This window comes from Corella eumyota, chromosome 3 (genome assembly GCF_963082875.1).
Source record: "Corella eumyota chromosome 3, kaCorEumy4.1, whole genome shotgun sequence".
NCBI classification, from domain to species: domain Eukaryota; kingdom Metazoa; phylum Chordata; class Ascidiacea; order Phlebobranchia; family Corellidae; genus Corella; species Corella eumyota.
This window is the reverse complement of record NC_137492.1, coordinates 1,296,545-1,314,123: the sequence shown is the minus strand read 5'-3', so window position 1 is coordinate 1,314,123 and position 17,579 is coordinate 1,296,545. Positions and strand designations below refer to the sequence as shown.

The 17,579-nt window shown below is 29.3% G+C and overlaps 2 protein-coding genes across 2 annotated transcripts; both read left to right on the top strand.

The window, feature by feature from the left end:
* Positions 1 to 264: 264 nt before the first annotated feature.
* On the top strand, positions 265 to 14,732 carry LOC145745118 (uncharacterized). The gene is made up of 11 exons (XM_082563112.1): positions 265 to 620; positions 736 to 827; positions 2,385 to 2,510; positions 2,712 to 2,864; positions 10,706 to 10,750; positions 10,983 to 11,100; positions 11,319 to 11,485; positions 12,368 to 12,585; positions 12,779 to 12,920; positions 13,178 to 13,310; positions 13,779 to 14,732. Exons 1-11 carry the CDS (start codon positions 346 to 348, stop codon positions 14,332 to 14,334), a joined length of 2,025 nt encoding a protein of 674 aa, XP_082419238.1. The 5' UTR covers positions 265 to 345; the 3' UTR covers positions 14,335 to 14,732.
* Positions 14,733 to 14,922: 190 nt separating this feature from the next.
* On the top strand, positions 14,923 to 17,184 carry LOC145745567 (tumor suppressor candidate 2-like). The gene is made up of 3 exons (XM_082563681.1): positions 14,923 to 15,424; positions 16,012 to 16,129; positions 16,453 to 17,184. The coding sequence occupies exons 1-3, from the start codon at positions 15,285 to 15,287 to the stop codon at positions 16,516 to 16,518; spliced, it is 324 nt and encodes a 107-aa protein (XP_082419807.1). The 5' UTR covers positions 14,923 to 15,284; the 3' UTR covers positions 16,519 to 17,184.
* The last annotated feature ends 395 nt before the right edge of the window (positions 17,185 to 17,579 follow it).

The following is a 17,579-nucleotide window of genomic DNA, read 5'->3' as shown; positions in this document are numbered from 1 at the left end:
CATAGTCTTAACATTTACCGTCACATTTTAGTTAGATATAAATCACAAATTGCTGCCAATTTTAGAAGATTGCGATCTAATCGTATAATGGTAAAACTAATGCAAATTTATTGTACCTAAATGGATTTTTAGAAGATTTATCTGATTTTTTTACCGTTTTAAAACGTTTTAGAGTAGATAGGGTTAAGTTTTGGGTGACAGCAACATTTTTTTGCGCAACAAAATTTTTTTTAACTTTTAAACTAACTTTTGTACTTAAAGATACTGTTATAATTTTCTAACTATGAAAAAAGCTGTTATTACTGTTTGTTTATGCTGAATTTTAAGTAAACAAGCCTGTTAAAAATGGACAATACTATGAAAAGCACAACTGAAAATATGCCAAACGCAGCGATCACTTGTCAGCGACTTCACCAACTTTCAACGAATTCCTTTAGCTTTGCTGCCAGCACCTGTACGCGAACAATATGTGGTTGTCAAGCTATTGCCAACCAGTCAACACATCAGTTTGTTAACTCTGGTTTCAACTTTCAATTTGTAAAATTTCAAGCCTTCACAAATCGATATAATTTTAAGAATCTTTTTTTGATGGATATTGATAAAAAGAAGCCAAAATTTAGGTTAGTTTTTGTATAATTTTAAAACTAGATTGTGATAAACAATACTAGTTACTGCTTTTTAAAATTAGGTAAATTTATGCAAGTTTAATTAAATATTCCTAATTATTTTTTTTAGAAGGAAGTCATTACTGGAATTCAGCAAATTCTATTTTATTTTTCTACTTCAGTTTTTTGTTTTTTTGCCGTTTGCATCAGGAATTAATAGAGGTAAGTTTATTATGTAAGCTTAATTATTAATGGTTTTTGTGTAAGGCCCTACTATAATATTATTACCTTTTATATAGCAAAAACGAACTATTTTTACGGTAGTTTTATCAATAGAAATTAAATTTACGATATTTGCCTATTTGCAAAGTTTTATTAGGTCGTTTAACGTTACGTTTTAAGACCGCTTTAATGTCAACATTATGTTAAAGGATTTTTCATATATCGCCATGGTATCAATATTAAACCATTGCAATTTAAGGCACCTTATTAATTTTTGTATTTTTTTGCAACTCTAAAATATAGGCGTCCCGTTTTTTATATGATATAAGTATTTAAGTGGGTTATAGACAATTATACTTAACTATTACGTAAAGGTACTTAAGCCAGCCCACCAATTGAAGTATACAGCAAAATTGAGACTGCAATTAAGAGCAATATTGCCATGAATTAGTTCTCAATTAAAGCAGCTGCACTTAAAATTTGGCGCGAATTTTTAATGTCTAAATAAATCCTTAAATTTTCTGTTAATATTCTTTCCTCTGGTCATCGATTTTTTCGATTTAAAGTAGTTTTTTCAAAGACCACTTCGCCGACAATTCGCCAAACATCAAAGAGATTTTCTGCATAATTGACTTGTTTAAACATTCGAGAATGTATTTTAAGTAATTAATTCTATGATGTCACAAACAAATAAGAAATGCCAGTGTTAAGATATCGATTTTTTTGTTGTTTTAACACACGGCTACTTAAACACACGATTTCTTTTCAAAAAAAAGACTATAAAATTTAAACCTAATATCATAAAAAAATAGTTTTTTCTTTGCAATATTTAATTTTACAAATAGTTTTAGTTATTTTACTTTAAACTTATATAAGCATACCATAAACACTAACAAAATTACGTACTTCAAAAAGGTTTATAATAAACATATTCGACAACAAAAACCCATTTGTTTAACGTTGTAACTTAACATTTTGTGGGTGGCATCTTTAAATAGAAACCTTGTTAGCGCTATAGGGGTTATGTTAAAAGTTTAAAATATGCTGGCTAAATTTAACAAAGCATATCGGGGGCCACACAGTATAAGGGCTACAGTTACATTACGAACACTGTATCACTAACTAGCGAACGGGAAATTAATACAAAGTTTTAACCTAAAAATTAAACGGTTCATTTGGATTTGTCGCCAAATTTATACCACAAATTTGTCGCGAATATTAGATTTTTTGCCTAATAGCTTAGAGGGGTTCTAAATAGATCAATTATACTTAAAACTGAAGGAGGTTATTAATACTTTTATTACCGCAAAAACCGCTGTTTTGTTGGGCTAAATTACGCAAATCTAACTTTTTTTAGAAATGTTGTAATATTTTTCTTGTTTTTTTTTTGTTTTTTTTTTTTTTCTTGATTTTTTTTGTTCTACTATATGGGCAAATAGTGTGGCATTGGTGCCGCTCCAACCCAAAACCTTTCGACTCGTAGTCCGCTGCCATGACCTGTATACAACACTACCGGACTAGTAGAAAAAATATTACAATTTTTTTTATTATTTCTAGGAGGTAACCCACCCCGTGTTGTAGCAAGTGCGATAACAACGGTGAAAGCTGTACAGGGAGAAACCTTAACCTTACCTTGTTTGGTGTCCGGAAATCCGTATCCTCACACTGTTTGGTGGAAAGATGGTAAAATATTAATTATTTTAATAGGCCTTTTAATATGTTTGTAAATTTTGCAATAGAATTCGCTCAATATCTGTCAATAAATATTAGCTTGGTTGTGTAATTTAAAATTGAAAAAAGAGTTCATTTTTTTAGGTATGTACTCTTAATTTAACTTTTAATTTTATGGGCGAACTTATTTAAAGTTACGTTTTATTTGAACAGGGGAATCAATATCACAAGATTGGAAACGATTTAAACAACAGAGAATGAGTTTGATGGTCAGAAACGTAGAAGTATCGGATTCGGGGATGTACCTCTGCAAAGCTGTGAATGGATTCGGAAGCCGGGATGTTCAAATTCAGTTACAAGTTCGAGGTGATTACTTAAAATTTGCTTTTTTAGAACGAAAACCGCAATTTTAAGGATGTTGTTGACTAGTTCGCGTTCCGTTTTTAAGTAGTTAGAATACGCGAAAACTCCTTCAAATTTTGCTGGTTTTGAAAGTCGATTTGTATCGCCTTGACACTTGAATTTGTAACAAAACTGAAGTAGTTGTTAAACTGTGAGTTAAGGCGTCTGGAACCCGAAAATCGGTTACATTTGCTTAAGATTACACGCGAAAAACACAAGCCCAATTAGACTGGTATTTAGCGTTCCGTTGTTGAAAATGTAACAAGTGCCTGACAGGCTTGAGAAGCTGGCGCTTAATTATCAGCTGCACCAGCGAAGTGCCGTGAAGTATTCTCCTTGACCACTCCAATTAGTGATTGGCTGTTTGTTTCACAGAGTGCAGGATTATTCTTTATTTTTACCCTATTACCTAAATTTGTTTTTTTTAGTTTAATTTTATCCTCGATTCGAAAAATTTATTCCAACGGTTATATTTTTTTGTTTTTGTTAAGTTGTACAAGTTTAAGTTACTTTTAACTCGTGGTATTGTCCTTTAATCTAGAGACCGATTTTTTGAGCTATAAATAAGCAACTTGAGACACAAAAGTCGAAAAAATCGCTTAAATCTTGGCTGGATTAAACTAAAATCTCACACACTCATGCAGAAATAAGAGGAATTTGAGACAAAGTTTTGTGTACAGTTAAAACATCGAGAACTTGTCTTAATTATAGTGGACTTTACTGCGTAATACTTTGTCTAAAACGGCCCTACTTTGTTAAATACCGGTATAAACCCTTTATAAAATACCTTATGCAAATACCTGGCGTATTTTATAGATGTAAAGTCATTACTCATATAAACTGGACAAAAGTTTTGACTTTTAGCAAAATGTGATTTAAAACTTGGGTTATTATATAAATAGTTTACTAAGTTCAATTTAAAAAAGGCTAAAAATCCAGCGTTGTAAAAAACATCTTTTGAATTAACTTGTAACATTACGAATCCTAAGTTCAGCAAACAAGATTTTTTATTTACATAGTTTTAGTTGAAACATTAAAGTGTGTTTGCTCATATGTCAAAAGCCTTCGTCGAACATTTGCGAATGATTAAGGAGGTTCTGTACGAAACCATATTTACCATATTTCTTATTTGTTTGGGTAACTAAACCTTAAAGCTTGTGTATTTTAGGATATAATATTTTTAGAGTGTTAATCCTATGTGTTTCGTCCTAACACTATTACGTAATATTTTATTTAGGCAAAGTACGAAATAATGTAAAAATAACATGGACTAAAATGCGTTGTTTTAAGCAAAAATCTTTGTTTAAAAACTTGTTTTTTTCGCTAATTTGCAGACCAATTTAAAACGCTTTAAAACCCAAAAAACAAAGACTCGGTAGCTAGATTTCAACCAATGAGGTCAGCTTAACTAAACTACAAGCCAATCTGTAGTGGTGCTCGGTTAAACGACTCTTCTATGACGTCATAAACGGGCTGGTCTTTCGAGGAGCACTCTAGAATTTTTCGACTTCTTCCCCGCACCCAGTAACATTATCAAGAGTTCTTTGTTTTTGGTTTGTAAAAAAAAACAAGTTAGTTTTAAAGTGGACTACAAATTACTGGAGCAGTTGAAGTAGTTTTATTTTCGTTCGAGACCACATTTACGTAAATACCTGAGCGCTGTCCATTTTTTATTGCTTTACTTACAGGTTTAAACCCTTTTTTATATGTTTTTTGGGCCCAAAGACGATTTTCTTATAGTTTTACATAGTTTTTATATATAAACGAATATACAGTACTTGAAGCTAGCGATAGTTATGTTTGCATAATTTCAATCCAACGTAGTGTTACAATGGCTTCGATACTTGAACAATTTACTTAATTGTGAGTCATTAAAACCGACAAAAGTTTGTTAAAACCCATTTTCAATGACCCATGGCCAACCGGACAGAAACTTAAATGTTTCAAGATTGAGTGACCAATCATTAGACCGACCACTTGAAACATTGTGTCCATTTATTTAAACTAAAAACTTAGAATAATTTACCTGAAATTCGACTTCCCGAAACGGCTGTGTCGCGTCACCAACTCTATATTATGACGTCATACAAGTTGCCTGGGGTGATGTTGAAATTTTTTGGTGGTAACCTGACCCTTAAAAAGTTACAAATTTTCTTTTAAAGTCGAAATGAGAGGTGGGTTAGGTTTTCAAGTAGATGTTGTTCAGATAAACAAGGGATTTCATGTTTTAACATGAATTCTATAAAACTCAAACTCAACCAGCGTTTAATTTCCCCCTGACCCCATTCACCCCGGCGTCGTCATGGGTTACGGGGTTCGATGTTATTTGAGTATTTAAAAGTCACCTTAAAAATAATTTTGGAACATTTTTTTGGTTAAAATTTAACTTTTTGTAATTTTTTAACTTACCAAATTTAAAATCCTTCAAATGTAATAAACCCCTAAAAATGGTCAAAAATTTAAAAATTCTGAATTTATTTTTTAAATTTTTATTTGTTTTTCTAATTTTCGCCCTGACAAAATACTTGTTTATAATTGAGCATCACCGTAGAAAATGTGCGATAATTGATCATTTAGATTTAGAGATTAACATTTTAACGCATTCTAAAACCCCACTTATCCTTACAACGATCTAAACAAAACATTTTTCGCTCTTATGCGGTCATTAGGGCTGTATTTATTTTGACAATTGTCGCCCATTTATCTAAACAAAGCTATAGCACACGCATTGTCCTTTATTCAATATGTATACATAATACATTGATCACAATGGTCCTATTTTTCACGCGGTTTCGAACCAAATGTATTATACATGTTTGTTGTTTTTGCCTTTTTATATCTTTGTCGCCGTGTTTTGGAAGCGTGTAGTCCGTTAAATCAACAAGTAGTAGGGGATATAATACAACTTATATTGCCCCATAATGATAGGGGTATTAACTTTAATAACTTATGAATAATTTATAAGTGTAAAACAGTTTTTTCTGTTGACAGAAATTGCTTTTGTAAACGAATATTTTTAAAGGTTTTATTTATTTAATATTTATGGTAAATTTTTTATTTTAAACCATTTTTTTATTATCTTAAATTTAAATTTATTTAACACATTACTGTGCTGTAGAAATACACTCTAAAATAAACTTATTTAACCAACGTACTTAGCAATTAGAATATTTTGAACCAAAATATTTTGCGCACATGGCTTTTAAATTTGTTGCTAAACAAAAAACTAAAAATACGAAAAAAATCGTTAAAAAGTTTCAAGTCAAACGCAGTTACAACTAACGCCTTTAAAATACATTAGCAAGCTATCAGCTTACATGTGATATAGAGATTGCAGATTTTTACAATCCTGTTGTTGTACTTTTCACATTTACACAAGGTTTGGCGATTTACTAAAACGTTTTTTTCGAGCAATTAACATATCGGGTGTTGTCGTCTGTATATTGTCCTAGATTTTATGTTATAATAGTTTGCTATATATGTTAAAAGGTGTAATATTATGGTTATTTTAACAGTTATTGGTGTACATATCCTATAATAACATGTTAAGGTACTGAATTAATATCTTGGAACATAAAAAATACTTATATTCGAAAAAGTTATGGGCCCGACAATAAATGAATGACCAATATATTAAATTTATTAATTTAAAAGTAATACATTCTTGCATTATATCAGTATATTATATTGTTTAGTTTTTGTTGTTATTGTAGAACACGTAGTGATGTTTATAAAGCTGTCAGGTTGCGTAAATTCTTAAAATGAACAAATTCAAAACAAGTTGAAAAATATTTACAAACGAACCCACGTGTTATAACCTTCACCCTGTTTTATTTTTTCGCCAAACTACAAACATTTTGCGCCGCTTATATCGTATTACAGTAAACATTGCAAGTCTATTGATTGAAATTATTTAAAGTTTATTTATTCAACTTAATCTTGAGTTGTTTTTATTTCAGTTTAAGATTTTAAAATTGATCTTCCGATTATTTTATCGAAACAGGGTTTTGGTTTTAGTAAATTTTGATAAAATCCTTAAATGATATTTTTGAGGTCTTGAAACTGAGTTTTTAAGCGTAAAGTTTTTTAATCTATTAATCATGTATAAATATGTGTGTTGATTGTTATCATTATTCAACTGAAAATAAATTGGTAAAATAAAAGGTGGTCCCGTTTAATGAGTAAACTTTAAAATTATGTAATTTGTTAATTATTTTTCCTGTAAATATAACTTTTTTGAGTAAAATTGCTCAAAATTAAAAAATTTTAAAACAGTAGAAACAAAAAAAATGCTAACTTAAAAATTTTGTAATTATTCTAATTAAAATTGGACAAAAATTTCCTAATGTGTAAAACAATAAATCAATTATTTCCTAAAATAAAAAAACTAGGTTTTTAAATCTTATAATTCAGAGTAAACACCACTAATTGCAGTTAATTAACCAATATTTTAATACTTTGATCTTCCCACAAATAATGTTAAGTATGGTGATTATTTTTATAAATATCACCTCCGTGTAAGTTCATTTCCTTAATCTAGGATATCGTAAAACATGAGGTTTTATAAAAATTTGCATATTTTAAATGAAAAAACATTGCTATAGTATTTGTAGTTTGAATATACCAAGTGTTAAGCTGTACAAAAATCTTGTATTGTAATCAAGCACTTTGTAAATAAACTTAAAAATTAAATTTCAAGGAAACTAAATTGATTTCTGTCGATTAGTTAAATTTTTTGATTTTTGGACGAATATCTTAGGTTCTCACGCTAAGTTAAAACCTTAATTTAGTTGTAATTGATAACTTACTTCACGGTTGTTTAAACACGTGGGGTCCCATACTTAGAGATTCCTATTAACACCCAATTATCAATTATCTACTAATTTACCCCGTTATTTGAATAAAAAATTAGGTTTTAAAAAACCGTAAAAAGCATTTTAACTGTTTTACTATTAAAGAAGCATTATCTACTACTTTAAAATTTATTTTTAGAGTTTTAAATTAAATTTTTTTCTTTTAAATAACATTTTTACACATATTTTAAAATGACCAATTTTTACACACATTCAAAAAAAAAAATTTTTACACATTTAAAAAGACCAATTTTTACACATAATTTGAAATGATGTGTTTCTACATAATTGTTCGATATGTAATAGTGTGTGAAATGGTTATTTTAAGTCAGTTGAGATTTTAGTATTGTTGTTTCTGTTGAAACTAGTTACAATGAACCAAATAGGTTAAGAGTCATTGTAACAAGATTATGAAAACAACCGTTACAACCTGTTTGTTGGTTTTAACGCAATACTGAAAATTTATCAAAAATTATTTTTATAGTCGATGTAAGAATATCATAATCTGATTTTTTTCGCAAACTTTTAAAATATACTGGCCCATTTTTAGGTTGAATAAGTTAAAAGTGCCAATGTATAAATAAACATGTTGTTATGAATTTATTTTATATTTTAAACTTACTTTTATTTTAAATACTGTTCATCAACAAAGTAATTTAATGAAAAAGCGATTTTTTGTTGTAAAAAAGACTATTGGCAAGGCGGAACAAATGCGTTTAAGAAATAAGTCAAATATTTTTTATGTTGTTTTAATTTTGTTTATTTAATCAACATGTTAAATACCAGCATTAAACTGTATCCAAAACATTAGGATCATTATACCACTAGTTTCCCTATCCCACCCTTCTAAATAAGAACTTATTCATTTTAAGAAGTTTTTTAAGCACAATTAGTGGACAGTATGGTCTGAAAAGTCTTCTCTGTCTACTGGTATTAAGTTACCTACAAAATCTTATTTATTCCAAAACAACTTCGAACAATGCGATTTCGGATCGAATTCGGTCCAAACGATCGCTTCCTTGCTGTGGGTCACGTGGTTTCGCGTCACAGGTCACGTGATATCATGGTTCAGATGCTGCGCAGTTGAAATGTGTTTTTGGAAGGTTTTTGTGGGACGAAAAAAAATTCGATTTTTGAAATATTTTGACGATTTGAAAAATGATTTTTACCCACACGCGTGATAAAATGAAAATAAATTTAAGAATATTCGTAAAAAAATCTGCAAAAAATTTGATTTTATGACGTCATAGATTTTGGGTTCAATTTCGAAGAAATATCTTCAAAACTAGTTTCAGTTTGCACGTTTAAAAAAGCAAAACACGTCACAAAACCTGATCTATTTATTACATTTAAAAATAACACAAACGGTTTGGTTTGGGAAATAAAGAAATCATTATTCAACTCCTCCTCCTCATGTTACTTGATACCCCAATTCACACAAAAGGTATTTCAATCAATTGAGTTAAATTAAAGGTTTAAAATATACTAGTTAGACATCTACCTGACTAACTGACTTTATATAAATGATTTTTATTCGTTTTTTTGATTGCTGCAATTTAAACTTATTTGGCTGGACCATTAAAATTGTTGGTCGTAATATCGTCGCAAAACACGATAAATTGCGCACCAAAACTGGTGATTTTTATGCGATTTTTTAGGAAAATTAGTATTTCTACATCGTTTTGTAAATTACTACCTAATTTAACAACTAAAATTTCCTTAAAATTTAAACAAAACTGCTTAAAACTATTATTAAATATTTATTAAAACTAATACTTAAAAACACTATATAATTACATGCTATTAAATTTAAATTATACATTAACTAATCTTAAACGGAAATTAAAAATTGACTTCCTTAAAAATAAATGTTATGATAAAAAATTGCCAACATTTTTGGAAGTTTGTATAAAATTGCCACCTTTAGTTTACTATGTACAAATACCAAATATAAAAACATGAAGGTTTGGATTATCAGCTTATAGAGATTACTATAACTCTGACGTCAATAATATGCAAGTTGTTACGTAATAATAATAATTTGTTTTGTAATGTGTTGTTTTATGAAAATCTAAAATCACAAATTTTACAACATTTTTTTATTGAAAAAATTTTTTTGCTACAAAACTAACATTATTCTTTGAAAACAACTCCCGAAAAATACCCCTTTTACCCATATACTAGTCCCCTATTACTACCTATCTTAAAGTCAATTTCAAAGGGGTAAATATGGGGTATTATTGTGGCTTAACCCCCAACTAACCTTGGGACTTATATTTAAACTGTCACGCGATATAGGACCCAGACATTAATTTTTAAACATAACAAACTGTCAATCAAACTTGTGGGCGGGGTTTCGAGTTGTCATTTCTAAATTTATTTGTCTTTGATCTGAATTTAAAAATAGTACTTTGCAGATATTTGAGATATTGAGATATAAAAGTTAGTTTTTATAGCTTATAAAATAACGCAGTTGTTAAATTCTTAAAACATGATATCATAGCATAACATAACATTATTTGTAGTAGTAAAATATTCTAAAACCTGGCCAAAAAATAAGAAATACCACGTTTTATTAACAAATTAAATCTGTTACATTCCTTAATCCGTTAGCGCTTATATTAAATCCAATATTGTGATAACAAAACTCCGTTTTTAGTGGAAAATAGTTAGACTAAGGTGGATATAGGATTAGATTGTGATTGTATGAAGCTTCTGCTGGGTAAAAACTTTAAATTTCTGGTGCCTCGTCTGTCAGTAAACTTGTGTCAGACGAAGCCTTGCATGTAATCCCCCCTTTTTATGAGGGGTGGGCTGGTGTGACGTCATAAGGAATTTGACGTCACAGAAATAGATAGAGTTTAAATAAAGAGATACAATTTTTTTTTAAGAACCTAATTGTAAAACTTTATTATTTTAAATTTTTTATTTTTTATTTTTTTTTATTTATAGAAGAAGGTGATAAGAAATCAGTTCCGTTAGATCGAAGGGAGCCAGGTATTTTATTTAAAATCTTGTTTTTGATTTAATTTCATTATTAAAGGTTACAATTTTAACATTTTATATAGGTTGGCCATATTAAAAAATATACTTGCCATAATATTAATTATAAACTACAATGCCTAAAGACAAATATAGATCATAAAATGTTAATGCTATTACACAAATCTGAATATAACATAGCTAAAAAAAAACAATTTAAAATTTTTCATTTTTTTTGTTTTTGTAGAAAAACCGATCTTCTCCCAACCTCAGAAAATGAGGAAATACAATTTAGTTAAAGAACGTGGAAGCGTTGTCAAATTTCGATGTAAAGCTAAAGGAAAACCGAGACCTCAAATACAATGGTAACTTAAACTTTTAAAGCCGATGTTTTTGTACCTTAGGTCTTTAGTTTAATCCCCACTATTTGCATATTAGAAAATGCTTCTAAATGCTTAAAAAAATTCCCTTTTTTAGTCCAAACTCAATTAATAAATGAATAAATAAATAAAATCACGAAGTTATAAAAAAAATATAATACTAGACAACCTACAAATATTAACTCTGATATTTTATTTAAAAGGTATAAGGATGGAAACCTAACTCATTTTGGCGGCGGTTTGAACGCGGATAAGCCGCAGTGGACGTTAATATTACGCGATGTCACTCCTAGCAGTAGTGGCAAATATACTTGTCGAGTTTGGAACTCTGCCGGAGAAATTACATTCGATTACACATTACTTGTAACAGGTTAGTCATATTTTACATTGGTTCACTGTTTGTATAAGGATATAATTGTCTTTGCTTAAGACCTTAACATGGTGGTTTAATAAGTTTCAAAACCAAGATAAAGTCAGTTTTCTTATAACGTTTTGGTTATATTGTAATTCTCTAAAGAAATGCTTTTGTTGAACTAGTATTTATTTAATATTATTTGTGTTAGCTATTTTTCGTAGGATTAAGTTATTAAAATCACGTTTGTAAATTAAGACCTTGAATAAGTTATGTTGATCTTTGGGGTGTAACTTTAAAAAAACTTGTACTTTGAAAAATTAGTTTTGCTTTGCTATTTATCAAATTTCGTTTAAATTGAGTCTATTTGTGTTTTGTAGAAATCCTTTAAAGCGGAACTTTTGTATTTGAACTTTTAACTTGCACTAGTTTGTGTTGTAATGCTTTTGCTACGCTTGTCTGCAAATTCAACAAAAACAATTTCGTTTGTTCAATTTTAGAAATAAATATATCAACACTTTAATTAGGAATTACATCAATTTTAAAATTAAAAAAGCCTGCTGTTTGTTTTTAAAATCATTATAAAATCGTAAATAAGCAAGTTACAATATCGTAACTTTAACTATAGTTACGTTAAACGTTTATAACATGTCAGTTAGGCTTGGCACTGAGCAAAACATGTAATTTTCTACATGTACTTTATGTGTAATATATGATTGTGCATCAATACTTTTTCTTTTAAGTGGTTGGTAAGATAAACATTAATGCTAGAGCTATAAGCCAGAACATTTGGTCGTTAATATCGAAAAATTTTAACAGTTTATTAAAGATTTAAAAATTCAGCAAAAAATCAACTATTTGTAACAATTAAAATAAGTAAATTAACAAAAATATATTTAGGTCACATGCCGGAACGTCCAGTCGTTTTGGACCCCTATCCTGTCAACACAACTGCCCGACTCGGCGAAAAGACTTCGATCCAATGTCGGGTACGAAGCATCCGACGACCCACTATCAAGTGGATCAAGGTTTTAGATCAGCATTCGTTCAAAGGCAAACCTCCGAATAACACACTGGAGTTGAATGAGGAATATTATCTCATTTTACCAACACAAGAAGTATGTATTCTAATTTAAAAAATTTATTGGCTCATCATATCTTAAACTTGTACAACTTAAGACTGGATTGGAGTTATATCATAAGATCAAGAATATCTTAAACCTGTACAACTTAAGAATGTGTATAATGTTTTATAAAAATGCGTTTATATTCATCCTATTTGGTTTTAAATGTAATAAATTTAAATTTTAGACAATGAGATTGGATGACGGGTCGTATTTAAACAAATTAGTGATCTCTCACGCCACCATGCGAGACGCTGGATCTTATATTTGCCTGGGTGCCAACACAATGGGATATACTCTCGGATATGCCTATCTTACCGTTATACCAGGTTTGTAATTAAAAATGTGTTTTTTTGGCTCGGCAGCATTTTGTATCGTTTATAATATCTTACTTAAGGACCCTTTTGCATGGAAGCAATGGAAATCGAACCAATGACCTTATATAGTGGAGCTAAATACCTTGACCACTACACCACGCTGCTGGTTTTAAGTCCATTACGTCCAAAAAAAAAAAAAACGCTTTTTTAAATACTAAATTATCTTATTTAAATTTTTGTTTGAGTAACATTAAAGTTTTTATGTTTAGCTTCTGGTGTAAACAGAAACCAATATTCCGATCGATCTAATTCTCTTGTTTCAACCGAGACAACCCTTTCAGTTCCACTAATTATAACTCTTTCTATCGCCATTGGGTTAATTGTCGTTTGCTTAGTGTTAGCGTAAGTTCAATTTATTTTGGGTTAAAATTTTAAAAAAATAAAAAACTCAGAATAGAATGCATTTTTTGTAAGCAATAAAGTGTGATGTTTTTAATTTCTAGCAATATTTAAATGTTTTTCTTTTATATATACATTTATTTTTAATGTGGGAAGACCGAAATTACAACCTCAACATAAGGTAACAACTGTTACCCCAACCCAGTCTCGAGTTACCTATGGCAGTTTGTGATATTATTTAGATTACAATTGCCCAATAATTTTGCCGCTGATTAAGTGCTGGCTCTGCAGGAGTTTATACCGTTTAGGGCAACATACTTAAGGGCGCCACAGCATGAGAGCAGTGGTCAACTTACTTTTAATGAAACATTTCTAAATACCTTTATTTCAATTTTATAAAGTTTTATCGTTGTACAGTGATGCAACTGCTTTTACTTGAATATTAAAAAAAAAACTAAATCTTAATTTTAGATTTGTTTATTGTCGAAGTTCCCGCTTAAATCCACCCATGGCAACCGTTGCTAAGGCCCAATCAGTCAGCCAGGAAACCACGTTAATGGTGGGCGGGGCGTTCGATCACCCCCCCACATCTAACAGCCAATCAGAATCGGCGCAAGAATATTGTGAGATCCATCAAGTGGTGGGCGCTCAAGTGGAACACTCCGAGGCAACCGATTCGACGACTTTGTTTCCTCTTCTAAAAAAAGCAGATGCCCACGTAACCTGTAACCATAGCGATCGCGTGGCTTGTAGTAACCATGGCGACCATGTGACCTATAACCATGACACCCGCGTAAACTGTAACCATGACGACGTGATCCAGTATCACGGGTCCGAGTCAGATTTTTCGGGGGCGATGGAAGCTCCGCCCCCTCCTCCACCGTCACAATACAGCACGTCAACTGACGTCAAGAGTAGCTCACGACGTCATCACCACCACCGACGACGTCATCAGAGTTGTGGTCGGCGGAATCGACACCATCATTACCATCAACATTTACACCCCTCAGATTCTTATTATCATTAAGTGTTCGTAGTTTTAATCACTGTGTTTAAGTGCGGTACGATCATCGTGTTGCTAAAATACAATTATCATTTCACTTGCCCACTACAAAAGGAAGAAACAAGTTTATCACAAATGTGTTATTTAGGTTAATTTTCCAAGTACTATGTTTAAGTTATTTAACTATTTTAGCAAGACGATGGTTGTGTCCACTTGAATACAGTGATTGTGAATTAGTTTTTTTTCCATTTCTTTTTATTTGTGCCAACAATTTTGTTCGTGTTTTAAGATAATTTTATTTTTTGTGATAATTTTAGTTATGTACAACTTTTGATAATCATTTTCTTTTAACGTGGTATTGTACAGCTTGTTTTTTTTATGTTCATTCCCGAATTTGTTTTTATTTCTTAATAAAATATAAAATACATCAGAATAATTGGTATAATAAGGTTAGTTTGATATCGAAAACGTACAATTTTTATAAAGACTGGCACTAAATGAGGATAAATAATCTGTGTCAAAAACCTTTAATGCGACCCAACGTAAGTTATTACAGCTACTCCATAATAAAGAATGTTCGCGTAAAGTGAGATTATTGAAAGTTTAGAAATTTGTAAACTTAAAATATTTAAAGAAGCTTTAAGGTTTCACATGCACAAAATAACTTTAACTTACCATATTTAACTTGGTTATAATTTATATGAACCTAAAAGTTGGGAAAGACAAAGTTTTAGACAGACTGACAGTGACAACTGACTTAAAATAAAATGACAGACTCAGACTGACGGACAACTTTTTATGCTTAACGATACTTGTAGGTTATGTAAATTAGAAGAACATAGGTTATAATGTTAAGTATTGTTTCAGATATAAATAACTGAATAGCTGAATAGGAACAAAATTGTCAAAAATTTTTCCGTTTTTACTTTTTAAAAGTTTTAAAGCGAACTTAATCATTTTGCACAGTTGCTATTATGGGGGGCAATGCTGGGAAATATGCCAAAAAAGGTTACGATTATGTTACTGGGTCCAATTCACAAAGTGGTAATCAACAAACCTCATCAAATGCTTTAGATATGAGGGGCATATCACCTTTTGTACTTACAAGAACAAGGTATTTATATCTGCTGTATTTTCGTAATTTTGTTAGTTTTTAAACATAATTTGTAACTGTTACCTTGACCTACGACTTTCTTCTCACATTACTGCCTATATTAAGGGTAACACATTTTTCCATCATATTCTTGATTCACTTTGTTATTTATAATTACTCTATTAAATATCTGCTGATTGATTTTTGATTACGCAGGTGTTTTTTTAAAATAAAACCACGCAAATCAAGGTCACTTTAAAATCTTGTTTTAGCAGTAACTATGCAGTAACTAATATAGGGTTTTGTTACCATGCCATAACATACTTAAAATCTGTATGTTGACATTAATATTTGTGGCATGTTTTAAATCATTAAATTGATTTTTTCATTTTTTTTTGTAGCATTGATGTTATATTTATTATATATCTTAACCAAAATAAATAAAAATAAAAAATGGGTTTTAATTTTAAATATTGTATTTAGTAAATGATTTTATATATATTGTCAGTAAAAATCTAAGCATAACCTTATATTGTTTATAAGACACAAAGGAAATTGCTACTATGTGTTATATATGTTCTAAATATTGAAAAAGTTAAAAATTTTAGTTCCCAATATTTTGATGAAGATGGACATTTAGCGCATGAGTTTTACTGTGAAATAAAAGACAAATCAAAAACTGGCAGAGTCAAGTTAAAGCGAATAACGAAAGGAATATTTAAACAAGTATGTATATGGTTACAACATTATCATTCCACTATGTGAATTAAATTATTCATGTAAAAATTTTTATTTAATTTTGAGGTGCATTTAAATGCTAAACTTAATATTAATAGGAAAGTTTTTTTAAGCTAATTTTAGTACAGTTAATGTATAAACATCGGCCAATAAACTTTATATAAGAACTTAGGGTAAAAACGTTGGTTCGCCTAATTAACAAAACCATTTGTGTTGTTTTATATTGGAAAAAAATTAAATGGTAGATTTCATAGACTAGCTTCTACTATTTTTTTGTTTTGTTTTTAACAAACCTAATTGTTTTTTAATAGGGCGAAGTTCAACTACAAATTCCCAGACTTAATTATAACTTGCCAATATTAATATATGAGGGATAATACATTAAAAATTAATTTCTAATGAGTATTAAATAAATGAATTTCTACAATTTCAAAAAATATTTTGGTCATATTTTTGGTAAAACTGAGTTAAGTTTCTTAAACATAACAATATTTTAAACCACACTGTGAAATTAAACAACATTTTCTTTATGTTTACTGTTGCCACTTGTGTTTTATTTATTGTAAAAATTTTAACTGTTTACCTTATTGAAATTTTATTGATTAAATTATAGCAGTAATGGTATAAGGAAAAAACTGTAACTTCTTAAAAATCAATACCAATTTCACTTAAATTACCAATTTATTTTGTTAAGTGTATAGCCTACTATTTTTGTACAATATACTTTAATTGCAATCATGATATAAAAAAAACTGTAACATCTCAAATCAATAATAATTTTTGTCGTACAATTTCGTTAGTAAATTATTAATTTTTACGGGTAAGTTTATATTATTTTTGAACAATATACTATTTTAATTGCAGCAATGTCTTTTCTTTTTTATGTTTTTTTAAATGGTGTCAAATTGTTGTTAAAATTAATAATTTATTTTAAAAAATGACAAAATTTTTAACTGTAATAAAATAATATAGTGTTCTAAATTTCAATAAAAAGTTTTTTTTATAGACATATAATGTTAAAGAAAAAAACTTTTATACATTCTTTTATAAAAACATGGTTTAATATTGTTTAATACATAGCTAAATAATTAATAATATTTCGAGCATAGTTATTTAGTTTGATGGTTTGAAAAACAATTTAAAGTTTTAAAATCTGTTTTAGGTACATTATGTTGTAAAGTGCTATAAGATCATGTGTAAATATATTAACAATGGGTTCAGATTATAAAATTGCTTTTTTTAAAAATAAATGTTTAAATCTGTTACTTTTACTTGTGTGTAAAAACTTCAATAAAATACAAAAAATATATTTCCACATAAGTGAATACGATTAGATTCTATAATTTTTTTTGTTTCTGAGACATCGCTTTAATATTCATTTCAAAGATTTCCATACCACCCTATAGGTTAATAGGTCACGTTATAGGCGAAATATAAA

Excerpts from the sequence above, each read along its gene's own strand:
- LOC145745567 (XM_082563681.1), top strand. The coding sequence starts at position 15,285 with ATGGGGGGCAATGCTGGGAAATATGCCAAAAAAGGTTACGATTATGTT. Across the intron at positions 15,425-16,011 it reads TTTGTACTTACAAGAACAAG|TTCCCAATATTTTGATGAAG; the intron begins GTATTTATATCT and ends TAAAAATTTTAG. Across the intron at positions 16,130-16,452 it reads CGAAAGGAATATTTAAACAA|GGCGAAGTTCAACTACAAAT; the intron begins GTATGTATATGG and ends GTTTTTTAATAG.
- LOC145745118 (XM_082563112.1), top strand. The coding sequence starts at position 346 with ATGGACAATACTATGAAAAGCACAACTGAAAATATGCCAAACGCAGCG. Across the intron at positions 11,486-12,367 it reads TTACACATTACTTGTAACAG|GTCACATGCCGGAACGTCCA; the intron begins GTTAGTCATATT and ends AAATATATTTAG. Across the intron at positions 13,311-13,778 it reads GTCGTTTGCTTAGTGTTAGC|ATTTGTTTATTGTCGAAGTT; the intron begins GTAAGTTCAATT and ends TCTTAATTTTAG.